This window comes from Malaclemys terrapin, chromosome 13 (genome assembly GCF_027887155.1).
Source record: "Malaclemys terrapin pileata isolate rMalTer1 chromosome 13, rMalTer1.hap1, whole genome shotgun sequence".
NCBI lineage: Eukaryota > Metazoa > Chordata > Testudines > Emydidae > Malaclemys > Malaclemys terrapin.
The window spans coordinates 2,554,883-2,573,302 of NC_071517.1; the positions used below are offsets into that span (position 1 = coordinate 2,554,883).

Genomic DNA, 18,420 nt, shown 5'->3' on the forward strand with positions numbered 1-18,420 from the left:
GCTGTCGCTCTTTTCACAGTCTATAACAGGGGTAGGCAACCTATAGCACCTGATTTTCGGCAGCACTCACACTGTCCAGGTCGTGGCCACTGAGCCGGGGGGCTCTGCATTTTAATTTAATTTTAAATGAAGCTTCTTAAACATCTTAAACTTTATTTAATTTACATACAATAATAGTTTAGTTATATATTAGACTTATAGAAAGAGACCTTCTAAAAATGTTAAAATGTATGACTGGTACACGAAACCTTAAATTAGAGTGAATAAATGAAGACTCGGCACAGCACTTCTGAAAGGTTGCTGACCCCTGATCTATAAAGTGTCCCTTGTCTGGGACTTTGACTTTCATAGGCTAGTTTCAGAGTAACAGCCGTGTTAGTCTGTATCCGCAAAAAGAAGAACAAGAGTACTTGTGGCACCTTAGAGAGTTAGTCTCTAAGGTGCCACAAGTACTCCTGTTCTTCTTTTCATAGGCTAGGCTTTCTTTAATGCTTTTCTGTACACCATAACATTGGTCAAAACGATTGCCGTTAGCATGCCTATTTCGCTGGGAAAAACTGAGTACTAACATTAATTCAGTACAGTCCACTTAAACATAACATCATCAAAACCTGGAGGAAATGGGTTTTCCTCTGTGAAATCAAAGGTGCCAAAATGCAACAAAAACCTTTAATAACTGCCCCAACAATGGACTTTCTGTTTAGTGTTGTTCTTTTTACAGCCTCCAAAGTTTTCCTGTTGAAGTAGGAGCTATTATGCAAATAAACTTTTCCTATTTACGTAACCAAAATATAGTTTTGTGAGACAGTGGAGTGCTGTTAAATTAACACCTGTTAAAAGAGCACATCCTTAGTGGTGGTTTCTAGCCAGTCTCTGTAGCATGGTAGGAACCTCCTCCAATAATAATGTCTTTAAAGAGACATCACCAGCCTGTTGAGGCTCCCAAACTTGCCTACCTTTGAAGGCAGAGGTCTCAGTATCCCTGAATCCTAAAGAGGCCAACTGTCCCTTTAACTGGGAATTGCTACAACCCACAGCCTAACAAATGACTGACTCTTAATTAGCCATTTTCTGCAATCCAATTAGTAACCTTGATAAGCCTGACACATTTCAGAGGGGGATTCATTTTCTTTGTCTCTCCATTTTGGGTGGCGGAAGTGAGGGGGAGTGGGAAGGTTGCACTCTAAAAATTCTTATCACCTTCCAAACATCTGCTGGCGTATGTGAAAACAAAAGACCTTGCAAAAAGGAAAGAAGACTTATTGACAACCCACCCCCTGTAGAAATAATTCTGGAAATGAGACAGGCTGACTAGGGATTTCTTCACATGTGCTCTGTGGGATCCAGAATGTTTTGTTGTAAGTGTGCGTCAGAAAGGTGCATAATACATATAGAAGTCACTGTATGCATAGTTGAAGGGCTGGCCTTGCCTTGTCTCAACTGAATTAGCTTTTCCAGCTATGCTATTTGACCAGATACAGATAAAAAATAAAATACTCACGCATAAATTGTGTGGGGTGTGTGTGTGTTAAGATGGCCGGAGATTATTGGTGTTGAACAGGAAAGTCAACTTACCTCTCTCTCTCTCTCTCTCTCTCTCTCTTCTTTGAACTCTTACCTACTATTTGATAAAACTCAAATGGAAAGTTTAGCGAGAAATGTCTGTCTCTTCACTTTGCTTACCTCTTGTATTTCTCAGCACTTTGCATATAGTTCAGGGGTTCTCAAACTGGGGGTCAGGATCCCTCAGGGGGTCATGAGGTTATTACATGGGGGGGGGGGTCGCGAGCTGCCAGCCTCCATCCCAAGCTCCACTTCACCTCCAGCATTTATAAGGGTATTAAATATATTTAAGTGTTTTTAATTTAAAGGGGGGGTTGCACTCAGAGGCTTGCTATGTGAAAGGGGTCACCAGTTCAAAAGTGAGAACCACTGGTGGTGCTAGTCCCCTCTTTCTGTAACTTTCATACAAAAGGTTTTCAAAGAGGAAAAAATGTGATTGCAAAACCACAAAAATGGTCATGACAAACCTGGAGCTACTTGTACTTAATGTTTTCCCGTAAACTAGCTTTCAAGATATCCTTATCCCTTCAAAGACATGATTTGTTCTCCCTTTTTTCGCCTGTGATAAAGCTGTAGAAAACGCTGTCAGTCTGAATAACCAGAAGCTTTAAATGGACGGTCTCCCCCATCCGCCTTCTAGGGGAGACCTGCTCTGCAAGAGGCAGGCCTAATCGTTCAGGGTTATGGATACTGCTAACCGATTCTGTGTCCTCTATGGAAAAAGTCCCCAGCTGCTGTGATGCTAAACCAGCACATAACAATTCTTGTTCCTCTGCCACATTTGGGCATTGGAGGCATTTGTTTCCTCTCCCTCTTCTCTCCCCGCCCCCCCTTCACTGGGGTTACTAGTGCTCAAATGCAGAAGGCTCAGGTAATTTCTGGCTGGCGGAGTCTTTGCCATTGTAATGAGGTCTGTATATTGATGCCCTCCTGTGTCTGTTAATTAGTACTTTACCCTGAATAGAGTCACTACCTCTCCCCTGTGTAAGCTTCCTGGGTAATTGGACGTTAGAGATTTGCTGATGAATGCGGGGGGAAGAATGCATGTGTTTTGGAGGGGAGCAGTTACCTAAAAGAAAAGAGCTGACCCTTGATGCAGAATCTCTAACAAGTAGTAAAAATGCAGCTTGATAACTGCTTAGTTAAAAAAAAAAAAAATTTTAAAAAAGTTACAGAAAATTAATGATAGACTTTTGAGTTTGCTTTATATACAGGGGAAAAGCAGTTGACCTAGTCTATGGCTTGTCTCTTCGTTAAATAAATAAACTAGATCCTGTTAAACTTTGTCTGATAGTTGAAGCGCAATAAACGATGGGGCCAGAATTGATCAACTGCAAAGATTTCCTCTGCTTTCCAGCACAGTCCCATAGCGCTGGTGAGATGCTAATAGAACTCTGGCAAATGCTTGCTTGTTTTTTTAGCTGCAGGAAATAAATGGAGTCAAACCATTTCAAGAGGAAAGGGCATGTTTGTACTACACTTGTGCCAGGCACTCGGCTGGGTGACCCAAGAGGTCCCCACCCACCCCCTGCCCCAGCTGCAGATGTCTGAAGCTTGATCTTGTTCCCTGTTGCTTTTTAGAATGGATGGGGACAAAGTCAAGTCCTAGAATCGTGTTGCTTGGCTGAAGTTTCGGTATTAAAACGAACGTCTCCTTAACCTGGATTCCATCTGTACCATTTGCTGCATTTCATCAGCTTGAAGCCCAGATCTTAACATTGAGAAGCAATAAGATTGTAAAAACAATGGTTGTTTTCAACCTTGATTTCACACATCTCACTGGTGTGGAGTAGTTTTGGTTTCACCAAGTGCCTACTGTATCCTTGAGGATGGGCTGCGTGAGAGCTATATGCAATTAGTGATTCACTGGGGGCTAATGCATTCCATAAGAGTCCATGGAACAGCTGTTCCGAAGTCTCTGCAGAATTGAGCTCTAGCTACCATTTCCCAGTATCCAACTGGTACAAGTCTGACTTACTGGTGATATATCAGCAGGGCCGGCTCTAACTTTTTTTCCGCCCCAGGCAAAAAAGAGCACCGCCCTACCCCCCCCCCCCCCCCCCCCCAAAGCGCCATGCTGCCCGAAGCCCACCCCCTCCGGGTGCTGCCCTGCCCCCCCCCAAGCACCGCGCTGCCCAAAGCTCTGACCCCTCCAAGCGCCACCTGAAGCTCCGCCCCCTCCGAGTGGTGTGCCCCCCGAAGCCCCATCCTCTTCCTCCCCCCCCCGAGCGCCACGGAAACAAAAAAAACTCTCTCCAGCGCTGCCCCGATGAACCAAAAAAAAATAATAATAATAACCCAAGTGCCGCCCCAAGTTGCTGCCCCAAGCACGGGCCTGGAGCCGGACGGTGCCTGGAGCCAGCCCTGTATATCAGCCCTGTGTTACACAGACCGACGAAAGAGGGCAGGCTCTCTAGACGACAGCACCCCCACCTTCCCCCCCCCCCCCCCCATCATCCAAAACTTGAGAGTGGGAATAGCTAGTTGTACTTCCAGGGTGAAATTCTGGCCCTATTGAAGTCAGGGGCGGCTCCAGGCACCAGTGCAGCAAGCCGTGCCTGGGGCGGTAAGCCACGGGGGGCGGCAGTCAGGCGGGCTTTGGCGGCGTGCCTGCAGAAGGTCCGTCGGTCCCGGTTTTGGCGGCAATTCGGCATCGGGTACACCAAAGCCGCAGAAACGCCACCGAATCCACGTGACCACGGACCGCCCGCAGGCATGCCGCTGAAGGCCGCCTGACGGCTGTGCTTGGGGCAGCAAAAAACATAGAGCTGCCTCTGATTGAAGTCCAATGGCAAAACTGCTACTGACGTCAATGGGGCCAGGATTTCACCCCTGGTCATTAAACTTTCCTCAGTACAGCTCTGTACACAGCATAAGCAATGATTTGTTTCCCCTGAAGATGCCAGAACAGCCTTATTCAACCAACGCCCAGAGTCCCTCCACACAAGCAGCGCTGAAATGAGCTGTTCTTTGGCCCCATTGGGGAAAACAAAAGCACAAGTCTCTTCATGGGCTTGTCTGTCTTCTCTAAGCACTAAAATTCTAGCTGCATAAGCTGTCCTACTTCTGAGGCACTGCCATTCGTTCTTCTTAGATTTGAATGCCTTTTGCTTGACATCAAAGGATTGAGCTAAAGGCATCTAACCAGCCATTGAAAATCTGATTGATCTTCATCTAGGGTTTCAGGACACACAATCTTGCAATCCATCTGCTTTGCTGGTGTCACCAGTTTTATTTCTTAACGGTTTGTTTAAAATGCCTTTTTGTTTTTTACTCCCCTTGGTAGTATTCTAGCGTCCAGAGCTTCTCCCCATCCATGTTAACCATAACAAGGGGGTACCTCCTGCACAAATAGGAAAACACGGGCTGTCGTATGGCCATGCCCTCCCAGCACTCCTTTCTGGTTCAGCTTCATCTTTAAGTTTTGAGGTATTTAAGAGAGCTAAATTTCCCTGACTTCCTGCCATGCTGGCGATGTAGAGGAAGGAAAGATTGGCTGCCCACAGGCGGGCCAAGAATCGCATTCCCCTTGGACTACCACAGCTGTGGTTTTCTTTACTCTGTTTGGGTGAGGCGGTGAAATTAAACTGCTGCCAAGTTGCTCATAGATGAGGACTACAAATATCCCCATACAAACCTGTTCCCCTAGAATCCAGTTTGGTTTTCAGGTGGGTTTCAGTTGATCCAAATGCTGGATTTCAGGCTTGTCTTTGGCCATAAGATGATCATCTTAGTGGTGGCTTTAAAAACAAGTATCATTCCTCTCCTGATTGCTCTGTCGATGTTCCATTTAAGGTAGCGTTGGGTAATGAAGACCTAGTTTTGAAGTTGTACCCAATTTATTTAATTGGTCTTTTTTTCCTTTTTAATTAAAGAGTCAACTTTCTTAATCAGTTGCATGTGTCCTGTCTTCTTAACCAAACCGGGAGAGCCCTGGGTGTACTGGAAGAGAGAAGGGTTGTTGCATCAGCATTGTTAGTGTTCCACTTTGGTCAGGAGGTACCTACTCTGTATAGCATACTTGTAGCTATCTCTCTTCTCCTGCGTTTAGAATTGCTTTGTGATGCTTCCAAAAAGTGAGTTTATACTCGGGGGGGGGGGGGGGGGGGGGGGGATATAAATCCAGAAGTGAACACTTTTTTTTTTTTGTTTTTGTTGTTTTTGTTCAGTGTGTCCTGTCTTATTTTTAGTCTGTAAGCTCTAAGTCAGCTGCTGTTTTTCTTTGTGTATTCTACACTACAGAGGACAATTGGTATGTATGGGGTCCTCCAGCATGGTCTCAGCATTTGACGGGTACTCAACATGTGAATGTTGTGATATGTTCAGGCCTCCCCGCTGTCAGCAAGCACTAGACCTCGCTGCTTTATTTTTTTTTAATGTGGTTTTGTTGTGGGAATAGGGTGGCCTAGAAAGCAAATGTGAAAAATTGGGACACTTCCCCCCCCCCCCCCCCCTCCGAGGGGTGGAGTGGTGTAGTTGCATATATAAGACACAACCCCTAATATCGGGACATCTGGTCACCCTACATAGGAAGCCTGGTTAAAGTGGTTTTTGCATTTTCCTCTGAATGTCAAGAGGTTCACGGTCAGTTCAGTACTCTGGTAATGTCAATGCTAAATGAGTCTGGCGGGTGGGCGGGGGAGAAGGGGTAACTGTGTCCCTCTTTGGCCTTACCTTCGCTGCTAGAGAAGGTGGTGGTGGTGGATTGTTTTGTTTACCTGAGGGTAACTAATGCCTGTGAGCTATCTTGAGGTGTGAAGACCAGGCACTTGTTTTACTGCAAGGTAAGTTGTCCTAAATCCCCTCCAGAGGTTGCCCTTGGTAACTGCTCCTCAGGGTAAAACCGAAGTGCCTCCTCTGCACTGTTTTTTTCCTCTGGATAACTCACATGCCTGAGTTATGCTAAGGTTAAAAAAACCTTTCTCTAGCAGTGAAGGCAAGGCCTTCGCTACTTTGACTGCACTGCAGGGTTGGCTTTTCACTTCTTGGCCCTTCCCTCTCTCTGGGGTGGCATCCCCGGTCAGGCTGACCGCTGTTGGTTTGGCATGAGAACTTTGGGGCAGGAGCCAACGCTTCTCCCCAGTGGTAGAGGAGATCAGACTTCTATTGGCAGGAATCTTGCAACTCTAGTGAGTTAATGGCAAACTGTCTTGAGCCCTTCGGCCCTTTTGAACATGTTTGGTTGCTTCCCCAGCTCCAGCACAGTTTCTCACTCCCATCACAAGGCAGGTTGGATCGGTTCATGGATTTTAGAACAAGTGGCAGCCTGGTTGAGATTCTCTGTCCAACTGGAGTTACTCCGTGGTCTGCTGCACTTCACCGCTTGATTGAAATGCATAATGGGTCTGTGCCCGGGGTGAGGGGAGGGGAAATGGTAGTGGACACCATCCCTAGGCCTGGAAAACCTCAAGGTGAAACTTCTCCGCACAAAGGGAGGTGCAGCTCTGTGCTTATTGTTCCACCCTCTGTGAGGTTAGCATGCAAACTGTGGCTGATAGCAGCCCCAGAAAGCCATGTGAAACAACCTGTTTAGAGGTTTCTCCTTGGGTGTGGTGGGTTTAGAGCCCAGTGGACTCACAATGGTGCCTATAGTTCTCTGAAAATGGTCGTGTGAGTCAGATGTAGACTGAAATAGCAATTCCGGTTTGCTTTGTGTATCCAATCATTGTTTACATTCTTTGCAACCATGACATTGCTACTAGCTGACTCCGGGCTGGACTTAGAGAGGTGTGTTCGGAGCGTATGACCGAGAGCCACAGTTCAACTCCTATTGCTGCCATGTGGCCCCAGGCAAGTCTTCGCTACTAGCTGCTTTTCCCCCGTCAAGTGGGGGGTTGAGAGTTAATTAACGTGCGTAAGTAATTGTGTAACCCACGTGCTTTCCTCACTTGCGAGTTCACTGCAAGGTGACGGTTGCGTTGGCGTTTCCATTACGAACATCGTTTTATGTGGTGCAGAAACCCTGGACGTGGGAGTGACCTTTGCACATTTGTCATTCCAGTGATCCTGGGAGTAACTCGTCCCTTTACGCAAAGCCCTGCGCAACAGGGCACGCATCTGGATCGGGGCCTTTGGATGCTAGCAGGGTATAAGCCATAAATCTACCGAACTCTCAGCAGCGGAAGATGATGTGCTGTCATGTCCTAGATTAGTATGATGTTGCAGATTCTAATCCATGTCATAGACAGTTTTAAATGCTTAAATTTGAATTTCCTTGAGGTTTTATTCATGGATTTTTAACCCTTCCCTGCTGCCGGGCCCTGTTTATCTTAGCAATAGCTTTAAGATAAAATGACTTGGGTTGTGGCTTTTATAGACTTGTGTAGCTCAAGGTGAGCACTCAGACCACGCCAAGACATCCTATAGTCCCGGAGAGGCTAGTTGAGGTTTAGAAGTGCATTTTATCTGCTGCTAGTATCCCTGTGGCCATGCTGGAGGAACCCTGGATTGGGGAGCTGCTGGGAATGGCTCGCGTTCTGGTAGAATAAATGTCTAGCATGTTGCCCAGGTCTGTGATGCTGCTGCTGTTGGGTGAGGAGAGCTACTCCTTTGTGCCACGTGTCCTGACTTTTCGCCAGTACTCCAAGGGCATTGGTCTAGCAAGGGGCAAAGAGTTTGATGTGGAAAGGAAACTGTAAACCAAGATTTAAAATCTTTGCCAGGAGAAGTCTCTAGGATTGGGTTTAAAGTATGTGTCTTGAGAGGTCCAAGGGGGTGGGGGTGGTGTGACCTCTCCCTCTAGTGCTTGGGATGGGCCCTTTCATCTTTCTGAATTAGACTGCAAACTTCTTGGAGCAGAGACGGTTCTCGCTGGTTCTCTGAAAGGTTGGTGTTTGAACGTTTGTACACCCTTTGAGAACATCCGCCCTCGCACAATGCAGCAAAAGGCGTGGTGTAAACCAGACAGTCCCAAGTTCCACTTATGATTCTGACGTGAACGCTTCCTCCTGTGATGTTGGAGACGTCGCCTGGCTCCCTGTGAAATGGAGGTGGTTGTGTGAGGGTTAGTGTTAGCAGAGTGCTTTGAAGATAAAAATACACGTATTCATGCATTGTCAGTGGAAGAAATCACAGCTGAGTTATAACATTGCATCATTTTTCTTGGCCTCCCTATAGAGAGAACCATTTAACTTTCACCTCTCAACCGGAGAGCAATTTCCTGTAGATTTTGTAGTGTTAACCTTCTGCCCAGACCTTCCCTTTCATGCATGAAACTACTCATTGCAGAGATTTGTGATGGGAACAGCTCACCGTGAGAGCATTAAAGGTTGCCTAGCTTCTTATTGAACTTTTACACTGCTCTGCAAGGTGCCTTGTGGTGAGGCTCTGCCGGCTCGTTGGCTAGAACAGCCCATGTGTGTGTTCTCTAGGTTCTGATCCTTACATCTACCTGTGGAGAAGAGCATGGGCTGAGATGATGACTCAGAACCAGGTTGTAGACAAGCTTGCTTTCCCCAAAACGCCAGAGTCCTGTGAAGTTTCCAATGGGGGAATCCAAACTGGGCTTCCTCTCCCACCCACTCCCCCGATCCAGTTCAGCTGTCCCTGCGGCTTTGCTTAATGCCTGTCGGCACATCAGCATTGGATGCGTGCTTTGCCAACTCCCAAAGGTGCAGTTATAAATAATCCTACCCAATCGAGCCATAAGTAGATAAGATTGTTATCCACCATCTACTTGATGATGATGATGATAACATAAGGGATTGGATCTCAGTGGTGGTAACTTTTTAATGTTGGGAAAATGCTTTGAGAGGAAGTGCAAATAAATTCAGCCCACAAAAGCCAGGCCTTCCTCCCCCACCCCAGTTCATGTTGCTGCACACCAGGGTACAATACGCAAAATGCATGGGACTCCGCCCCTGTCAAGCCTAGCCCAGTCCAATGGCTGGCCAGAGCGGTAGCCTTAATTCCATAATTGCAGCCTGTTGTGGGTTTAAGTCAGACCTCTGTCTTAAACACTTATGTGGTTCTTAGCCCCTTTTTTAGCATGTTTAATTTGGGCACCTGTGTGTTGCCCATGAGATTGTGCCTGCTCTTCCCACTCTGATGTCGCTTCTGTGGCATTATTGCACTGTCTGAGGTTGGTCCTGTATAAGACCGGGCGTGTGCTGCCAGTCACTGCACCGGGAGCTCAGAGGTGCTCTGCAGGGAATGATCTTTAGTGAGGACTCTTTGTTTTTGTTACATTTCCTTTAATAGACAGACGCTTGCAGCCTGGCTGTGAGGTGCTGAGCAGAGCAGAATTAACCAATGCTGCGTGAAAGAGACTCCATCGGCCTGCGGGGTTATTTGGAACATCCGTTGTTGCCATGTGCGATTCCCAGCACCGTGTATTGGGGTGGGGGTTATAATCCAGAAAGAGCCATTTGGCAGCCCTGAGTGTCAGCAGCGTGTTGTCTTGAGTAGCGCTGTGGCCAGGGTGAGTTCAGTGGGACCCTGACACTTGCCCTGTAAAATATAAGAGGCTGGAAGCTCAGAGAACTCCTGTCAGAGGAGAGACTCCATTCACCTGCATTCAGGTGGGTCCCCACAGAGCTGCCACTGCCAAGCGGTGGGAGAGCCCAGAGTGGCCGTCCTGTCCTCTGGAGCAGGAAGGGGCTGGAGAGGGGTGACAGCTGAGAGGAATTAGAGTAAAATAGTTCCTAACTGCATCGCTCCTCCGGTTCAAAATGGCTATGCTTGCTGTGAGAAACGCAGGGCTGAGCTGGGATTAGTTGCTGTAACTATGGCTACTGTTCCTGCACTTGGGGGGGGGTGTATGGGTTTTTTTTCTTTTTTTCTTTTTTTTCTTCTTTCCCCCTCAGTTTTTCCTAATTTTCACTAATTATGAATGACTATTTACGGTAGCTGTGCCACCTTTGCATCATGGGGCTTTGAGCAGCCTCTCCAGGCCCATTACGTAGGCTCTTACTTGCTGCCCTTGATGCTGCTGGATTTCTGTGAATTGGTATTTTCGTTCCCAGGTGGTATGTTCCTCTGACCAGACCTCATCTGCTTCTAGGACTGAAGAAACTCCTCTCCTCAAATTACATCTGTTCCATATTTTTTTTATAGTAGAGACTGGCTCTTGCAGGTGTTCCTTTTATTCTGTCGCTAACGCGTCCATGGGGGGCTGGCATATTGCCTCTTATCCTGAGGGATCTTCGAGTACTTCAGAAAACCCGTGCCTGGCTATAGAAAGAAGGGAGTGGGTTACTCCCCACTGCAGTGCATTCTCTGCTGGGGGAGAATGCAGCACCCATTCTGTCACCCCTACTGTATGCTCCAGTCTTTGAAAGTGAGGAAGAACTTCCCTGTTGAACTACACTGGGGGGGAAAGGGATACGGAATAGAATTGTCCAGTCTGAACTTTGGCCAGGACACCAGGGCTAATGACCATATACCTGGAGTAAGTGTCGAGGGGATCCCTAATGACCAGGAGTGGTGGGGGTCTCTGTATCCTGATTTATCCAAAAGCTAGAACTTTCAGCTCCACAGCACCCTCTAGTGCCATGCTGGGGAACAGGTTCAGTGCTGACTCCGGAATGGGATTGCACTAGCGGGCGTGTGCTCATCGTGCTGGCTGTAGCAAGCAGAACTATGCTTCCAGTGTGGGGAGACTCTTCCGGTATGGACAGGTCGCACGTATGCAGGGTTCCAGGGTGCTCTGCTCATGCTGCTGCTGCTTCCTTTTCCCCCCTCCTTTTATTGCGTTGCATAATCAGAAGAGGCAGCAGGTAGGTTTCCAAACCTCCTAGCTAAACATCTGCATGCTTGAGACTTAAATGAGCATCTGATGTAAACACACTCCATGAATGCCCAAGAGCACTGAGCTTATTCTGTAAACTCAAACTGCAGAGCACTTAGTCTGATCTCTCATTCCTTCAATCTTGTTGAGACGAATGCCCCCATCCTCCCCAGCTGCATCGGTGTGCGTGAGGTCTACAGAGAGCTGAGTGTCTTTAAAACCCTCTCCTTCTGTTTCTTGTCTTTCTAGGGGATGTTCTCTTCCAGATGGCAGAAGTTCACAGGCAGATTCAAAATCAGTTGGAAGAGATGGTAAGTACTGTACAGCTTGCAGACATGTTCTCTAGAGGAGTCTGGATGGACCAAATACATAGGGGGAACAGCAGGTGTCTCAGCAATTTGTTGGCCTTTAGCTGCATTTCAGTGTGGAAGTGCAACCACAGTACTGCACAGAGGGGATGCGTGAAATAATCGCCAAGCATTTAGCTATGAGTAAAAACCTCACTTGGCAAACCCTGACTGAATAAAAGAATAAATTGTACAGGGAGGATCAAGAAAAATTAGGATGTCTAGAGAGCACTTGTGCAAATGGTATTGTCTGGACAAAAGAGCCAGCTATTCAACAAATCTACTTCACGCAGAGCCAGTTAGCATCAAAGTCCTCCAGTGTTGAGATCCGGGAACAAAATGGGTTTCAGTTTCCTATCCACATAGACTGACTTTATCTAAAACTTGGTTGTTATCCTGCTGATATCCAGCCTCTCCTATCGGGTCTTTCACCATATGGGCTTCCATCCGTTTCTCTCAGACCATCAGCCTCTCTTCCTTTATGGAGCCAATTATACACCTGTTTTTCCATATCCAATTGGCTGCCCTAATGTTAACGTGCCTCTTTCTGTGGTGTATCCACTATCTGTCTGTCTTCACGCTCTGTCTTGTTTCATCCACTGCTCTCCATCAGCTTTCTGTTGCCTGCATACATCCTACTTTGCAGACAGCCCCTCGTCTCTTCCTCATGAAACTGTCCTCTGCATCGCACACTCATGCTCTCCCTTTGTATTTGGATTCAAGGCCAGGTCAGTGTTTGCTAGAATATGTATTTTTTTGTCTTCAAGCTGAAGTCTTTTCACAACGAGCTACTGACGCAACTGGAGCAGAAAGTAGAACTGGATTCCAGGTATCTAAGTGTAAGTAAATCAGAACTCTTTTTTAGTTTAATATATTAAACAACACGAGCATGTTCCCAGCTCTTCTTTTGACTTTCTCTTTGCCGCTGCCTTCTCCACCAGCATTCCAAGCTTCTCCTAGTCAACATGGGGGTGCAAGTGTTCCACCTTGACTCTGCTTGTTTGGGATCCGATTTACCTTCATGTAATCCTGAATACAGTTGCAGGAGTTGAAGACCAGCCTCTCATCATGTTGCAGATTTTTAGCAAAAAATACTCCAGTGTTCTAAAACCTGTGGGCTTCAACCATCTCAACCCTGTGATGGCTGCACTTAACCTTTTCTGTATAACGTACATGAACTGATACTAATTATGAATGACTATTTCTTTGCATTGTGGTAGTGTCCAGAATATGCAGGTGCTTTCCAGTCATCCTGCGCTCCCGGCTCTAAGGAGCATGCAGTCTAACTCTCATTGCTGCTAGTGACTGCTGTTTTTAAAGAGGAGAGCAATCCTTTTTTTTTCTTTCTTAATTGGTAGTCCACCATGAAATCACCAACGTGCTGATATTTCTGCTTTCTGGGTCATTGGGAATCTGGTGTTCCCTCATCTCCCAGAGGATGGCTGCACAGTTGCCTTTTAAACATGCGAGTGTTCTAAAACATGCCTCTTGCCTCAGGAATGAGGTTGTGGAGGCCTTAGCTACAAGGAGAATGTAAACCATGCTCATTAGGAGCAGAAAACCTCAGCTGATCTGCTGAGCCATTGTTTCAGCTGTTCAGCGCTTCCCCCTGTTTTATATTCAGGCTGCGTTGAAGAAATACCAGACTGAGCAAAGGAGCAAAGGGGACGCGCTAGAGAAGTGCCAGGCAGAGCTGAAAAAACTTCGGAAGAAGAGCCAAGGGAGCAAAAACCCTCAGAAGTACTCGGACAAGGAGCTGCAGGTAGGACTCTTGGCTGGTAGTCTGCTGTCAATACCCTCAGTGGTACTGACTGAAATGGGCCTTACGGAGTACTCCATTGGTTGCTAAGTTCATAGGATCATAGGAATGTGGGGCTGGGAGGGACCTCGAGCAGTCGTCTAGTCCAGCCGCCTGTATACCGAGTATGGTATACCTAGACCATACCTGACAAGTGTTTGTCCAACTTGTTCTTAAAGTGATGGGGATTCCACAACCTCCCTTGAAAGCCTATTGCAGAGCTTATCTTTCTTCATGGTTAGAAAGTTTTTCCTAATATTTAACCTAAATCTCCCTTGCTGCAGATTAAGCAATGTCCTGCCTTCAGTGGACAAGGACATATATGAAAACTGTTATCAAATATCTCCCCCGCCGCCCCCCAGTCATCTTTTCTCAAGACTAAACATGCCCATTTTTGTAACTTGGCCTCATAGATCCGGTTTTCTAAACCTTTTTTCACTTTTGTTGCTCTCCTCTGAACGCTTTCCAATTTGTCTATCTTTCTTGAAGCGTGGTACCCTGAACTGGACACAGTACTACAGCTGAGGCTTCCCAGTGCTGAGTACGGCAGGACAGTTACCTCTTGTCTTACAAACGACCCTCTGGTTAATGCACCGCAGAATATTAGCCTTTTTCACAACTCCATCACCATTGGTGACTCCTATTCAATTTGTGATCCACTATAACTCCCAGATCCTTTTTGCAGTACGATCACCTAGCCGGTTATTTCCCATTTTGTAGTTGTGCATTTGACTTTTTTTTTATTAAGTGTAGTACTTTGTACTTTATTGAATTTCATCTTGTTAATTTCAGATAAATCTCAATTTGTCAAGGTTGTTTTGAATGCTAATCCTGTTGTCCCAAGGTGCTTGCAACCCCTCCCAGCTTCGTGTCATGCACAAATTTTATAAGCATATGCTCCACTCCATTATCCAAGTCATTAATGAAAATATTGAACAGTACCGGACCCAGGACAGACCCCTGTGCATGCCACTAGATATGGCCTCCTAGTTGGACAGCGAACCATTGATAACTGCTCTTTGAGGTTGGTCTGTTAACCAGATGTACACCCACCTTATAGTAATTTCAGTTGGTCACATTTCCCTAGCTTGCTTATTAGTGTGTCATGTGGGACTGTCAGAAGCCTTACTAAAATCAAAAGCATGTCTACCGCTTCTCTTCCCCCTCCCCCCCCCCCCGGCCCCCACTTCCGCCCCGGCTAGGTCAGTAACCCAATCAAAGAAGAAAATTAGGTTGGTTTGGCATGTTTTATTCTTGACCGTTCCATGTTAGCTACTCCTTCTAATCCTATTATTCTCTAGGGGTTCGCAAATTGATTGATTAATAATTTTGTTCCAGTATCTTTCCAGGTATGGAAGTTAGGCTGACTGGTCTGTAATTCCCCAGATCCTCTTTGTTCCCCTTTCTAAAGATAAATACTGTGTTTGCCCTTCTCCTGTACTCGGGGACCTCACTCCTCCTCCAAGAGTTCTCAAAGATGGTTGCTAATGGTTTCATGATCGCTTCAGCTAGTTCCTTAAGTACCGTAGGGTGGATTTCATCAAGCCCTGCCAACTTGAATGCATCTTTCACCTGTTCTTTCCCTATTTTGGCTTGTGTTCCTCCCCTCTTGTTGTTAATAATACTTGTGCTGAATATCTGGTCACAATTAACTCTGAAGCAAATCAGGCATTAAATACTTCATATTTCTCCTTGATGTCCTCCATGTGTAGCTCTTCTTCCTCGCTAGGTAGAGGACCCTTTGGCTTTCTCTTACTCCTAACGTATTTGTAGACCCCCTTCATATTGCCTTTTGTGTGCCTTGCTAGGTGTAACTTCTCTTGTACCTTAGTCTTTCTGGTTTTATCCCTATATGCTTGTGCTGTTCTTTTGTACTCCTCCTTAGCAATTGGTCCATGTTTCCACTCATAGGATTCCTTTTTGATTTTTCAGGTCATTTAAAGAGCCCCCTGCTGGAACCATATTGGCCTCTTACTATTCTTACCCTAGATAGGATGTTCTTTTGCCCTTCACGCATCACTTCCCAGTGGCAGCCCAAACGCGGAAGCCCCTTCGATAATGGCTCCCTGTTTTCCTGCCTCACATGAGCTGAGCACCCTTAGGGAGAGAAGGAGGCAGCATGGTCCAGAAGATAGAACATGGGACTGGAAATTGGGAGACCTGGCTCTTCAGTTAGCCATTAGATCCTGGGCAAATCACTTCACTTTTCTCTGCTCTCTCTAAACTGGCAAATGATGTTCAGTTTTGCAAAGTGCATTGAGATCTACTGATGAAAAGCATTGTATAAGAGTCCAAAGTCAATTGGGCTCATTGGGCAGACCCAAGTCAGTTTCACAGCCAGCGGCAAACGATGGAATCCTTTGCCCAGCATCCCGTCCAACCACCTTTGACTGCTCTAACCGGATGGGATCGGATACCCATTCTGCAGCAGGGTAATTGGAAGTAGCCTTTTAGTCCAGCACCTTAACCATTCAGCCAGTGCATTCATTAATTCTGTCTCCTTGAATTGACTGAGATTGACTCTTCTCTGATCAGTGAATTTCCAGTGTCGGACACATCTCCCTCTGGATCGCATTCTGCTGAAATATTTTCTGTAGCCTCCTGGCTTTAAATTCCTATCCATTTCTCCCCCTCCACTCCCTTGGTACGACAGCTTGTACACGCTGGAGGCGTTTTTTCGTTAGACAGCAAAAAAACTTACCTAAATAGTGACTTTTGATTCAAGCATACTTGAAAACTGCATACCGTTTTCTAATCAGATTTTGATTGCACCCTCCTGAGACTGCTGCATTTGAGACCCTAGGCAGAGAGACTCACTCTTCTCTCAAGAACAGCCGTGCACAGCAGTTTGTGTCTTGGAGAGGAGTGTGGTTTTCTTTTTGTGTTTTGTTTTTTGTTTTTTTTTATATGCACATTTTAAAAGGCTAAAGCTTCAGGATTTCCAGGCAGGGATAAATGGGGGATAATATTTCATTTCAATGTATCCCACAAAGAGTTCTGAGAAGGCACTGCTGACATATGCAGACCATCAGGAATTACTCTCCTGGGTATGTCCTACGTTGCAGTAAAAGACCTGCAGCATGCCCATGGCAGTCCCAGGTCAGCTGACTCAGGTTTGGGCTGGGGGAGGGATAGGCTAAACAGTGCAGGGTAGACACTTGGGCTGGAGCCTGGGCTCGGAGACCCACCCTCCTCACAGGGTTTCAGTCAAGGCTCCATCTCAAGCCCAAACATCTATGCTGCAATTTAGTCCTACAGCCTGAGCCCCGCGAACCTGAGTCAATCGACCCAGACTCTGAGACTTGGTGCGGTGAGGTTTTTATTGCACCTTCTATTGACAGCAATGGACATCGAACCTGAATTGTGGCACAAGGTGTATTGACGGGGTGGGTTGCTTAGGGGGTTAAAGACTGTATTCATAGTATGAGTTAATTTCTTGCAGAAGTCACTGACCTCCGATTCAAGCCTCACCTGCAACACATCTGGGAGCAGTGCAAGTTTAAGCAAGCAATTAATCTGTAAAGCATGGATCTGTAAACACCTTCTGGCTTAAAATGCTCTTTCTGCTTGTCTCTCTCGGTTAGTTCTAGCCACGGCTATGAAGTAAATACAGCATCAATGGCACATTCCTGTTAGGCAAAATTAACCCACCGGCCAGATGACTTGCTAGCTCCTGTCTCAAATGCAAAACTTTCAGCAGCCGTGTTGCCCCTGGGATCAGAGTTACCCAAAGGTTATTTGAATGAGATCATACTTCCTAAATGTTCTCTTTTTACCTAAGCTGACCTAAACATAGGTAACAACTCCTCAGCCTGGGTTTATTGAAGTTCTCTGTACTGAAAAGCAGATGTGAAGAACTCACCAGCTAATTAGAATGAAGGTTATATGGGGGAGACTACACTTTGTAATTGTACTAAAACTCAGTGAGGGAGTTATTCTGTTAGCAGCGTGGAGCAGAAAGATCACTGAAGGGAAAAACTAGAAGTGTTTATCAGCATTCTTATCTCAAGCTTCCAGAAATAATTCTTGTGCTTGTTTAAAATGCTGCGTATTGAATTTTTACTAATCTGTCCTAAGGCATCATTTATCCAGTGGCGTTTTGATAGTGGGGCTGCTGAGAGCCATTTAACAAAACTGTGAACCCTGTATATGTTGGAAACCACTTGAAGCCCAGGGGTGCTGCCACACCCCCAGCACCCTGAGTTCTAGCACACATTCTTGTATCCACCTGAGATTGTTTAAGAAGCTAATTTTAAAAGCCAATCTAAAGTGTATTGATATAATAAAACATGCAGAGAAGTCCTGTTAACTAGCTTCTCCTGCTTGAAGACTTGATGAGCAAATAAACTTTTAATTTAAAGATTTTTAAATCACTTCTGAATATCTGCTTCCTTGCAACATATTTCTCAATTGCCAGCTGAAAGAGAAGGAATGGTAGACCAGTGGGCAAGGATATCTTTAGATGCAGGAATATCCAAGGCACCAAGATTGGCAATTAGCTATTGCTTGCTCACGAATGTTGCCCGTATGGACAAAGAGAACTAAAATCCTGCCACTGCTCCTTTATCTCCTCTGAGTCATCTAAGCACCTAGAGACTGCATTGTCCTTATTTTTGCAGGGATTCCCCCACCTATGATGTACACCTCCAAGTTAACTAAAATGAATTCTCCTCTTCTCCTTCTCCATCTGCACCTCTCAGCCATACGAGAGAGAGAGGGTGACTATTCAGACGCTCCCTTAACTCAGCCTTTGATGTTCTTGACACAAAGTAGCAGAGATGTAGGTTAGTTCTGTTAGCGTGACTTGTTTTGGGTAAAGGGAAAGAAACCGGATCAATCTTTCAAGCACTTAATCTTTCTACAGTAGGAGTTTAGGAAGAGCTTATCTCTTTGGAAAAACCTTACAATGGTTTTTAAGATTAAGAAGAGCTGTGAAAACTGCTGGATTGCTGGGTTTTTCTGGATTAAAATAAAAAGTTGGCATT

General features: G+C 45.9%; 1 protein-coding gene across 4 annotated transcripts in view; it reads left to right on the forward strand.

The window, feature by feature from the left end:
• Window positions 1–18,420, forward strand: part of BAIAP2 (BAR/IMD domain containing adaptor protein 2) — an 85,070-nt gene that overhangs the window by 28,751 nt on the left and 37,899 nt on the right. For all 4 annotated transcript variants that reach the window (XR_008446921.1, XM_054047115.1, XM_054047113.1 and 1 more), the window contains exons 4-6: window positions 11,540–11,601; window positions 12,405–12,476; window positions 13,262–13,399. Coding sequence is in view for 3 of the 4 variants with exons in the window: in XM_054047115.1 (XP_053903090.1) it covers window positions 11,540–11,601; window positions 12,405–12,476; window positions 13,262–13,399 (272 nt within the window). In the remaining variant the exon portion in view is untranslated. The remainder of the gene's footprint in view (window positions 1–11,539; window positions 11,602–12,404; window positions 12,477–13,261; window positions 13,400–18,420) is intronic.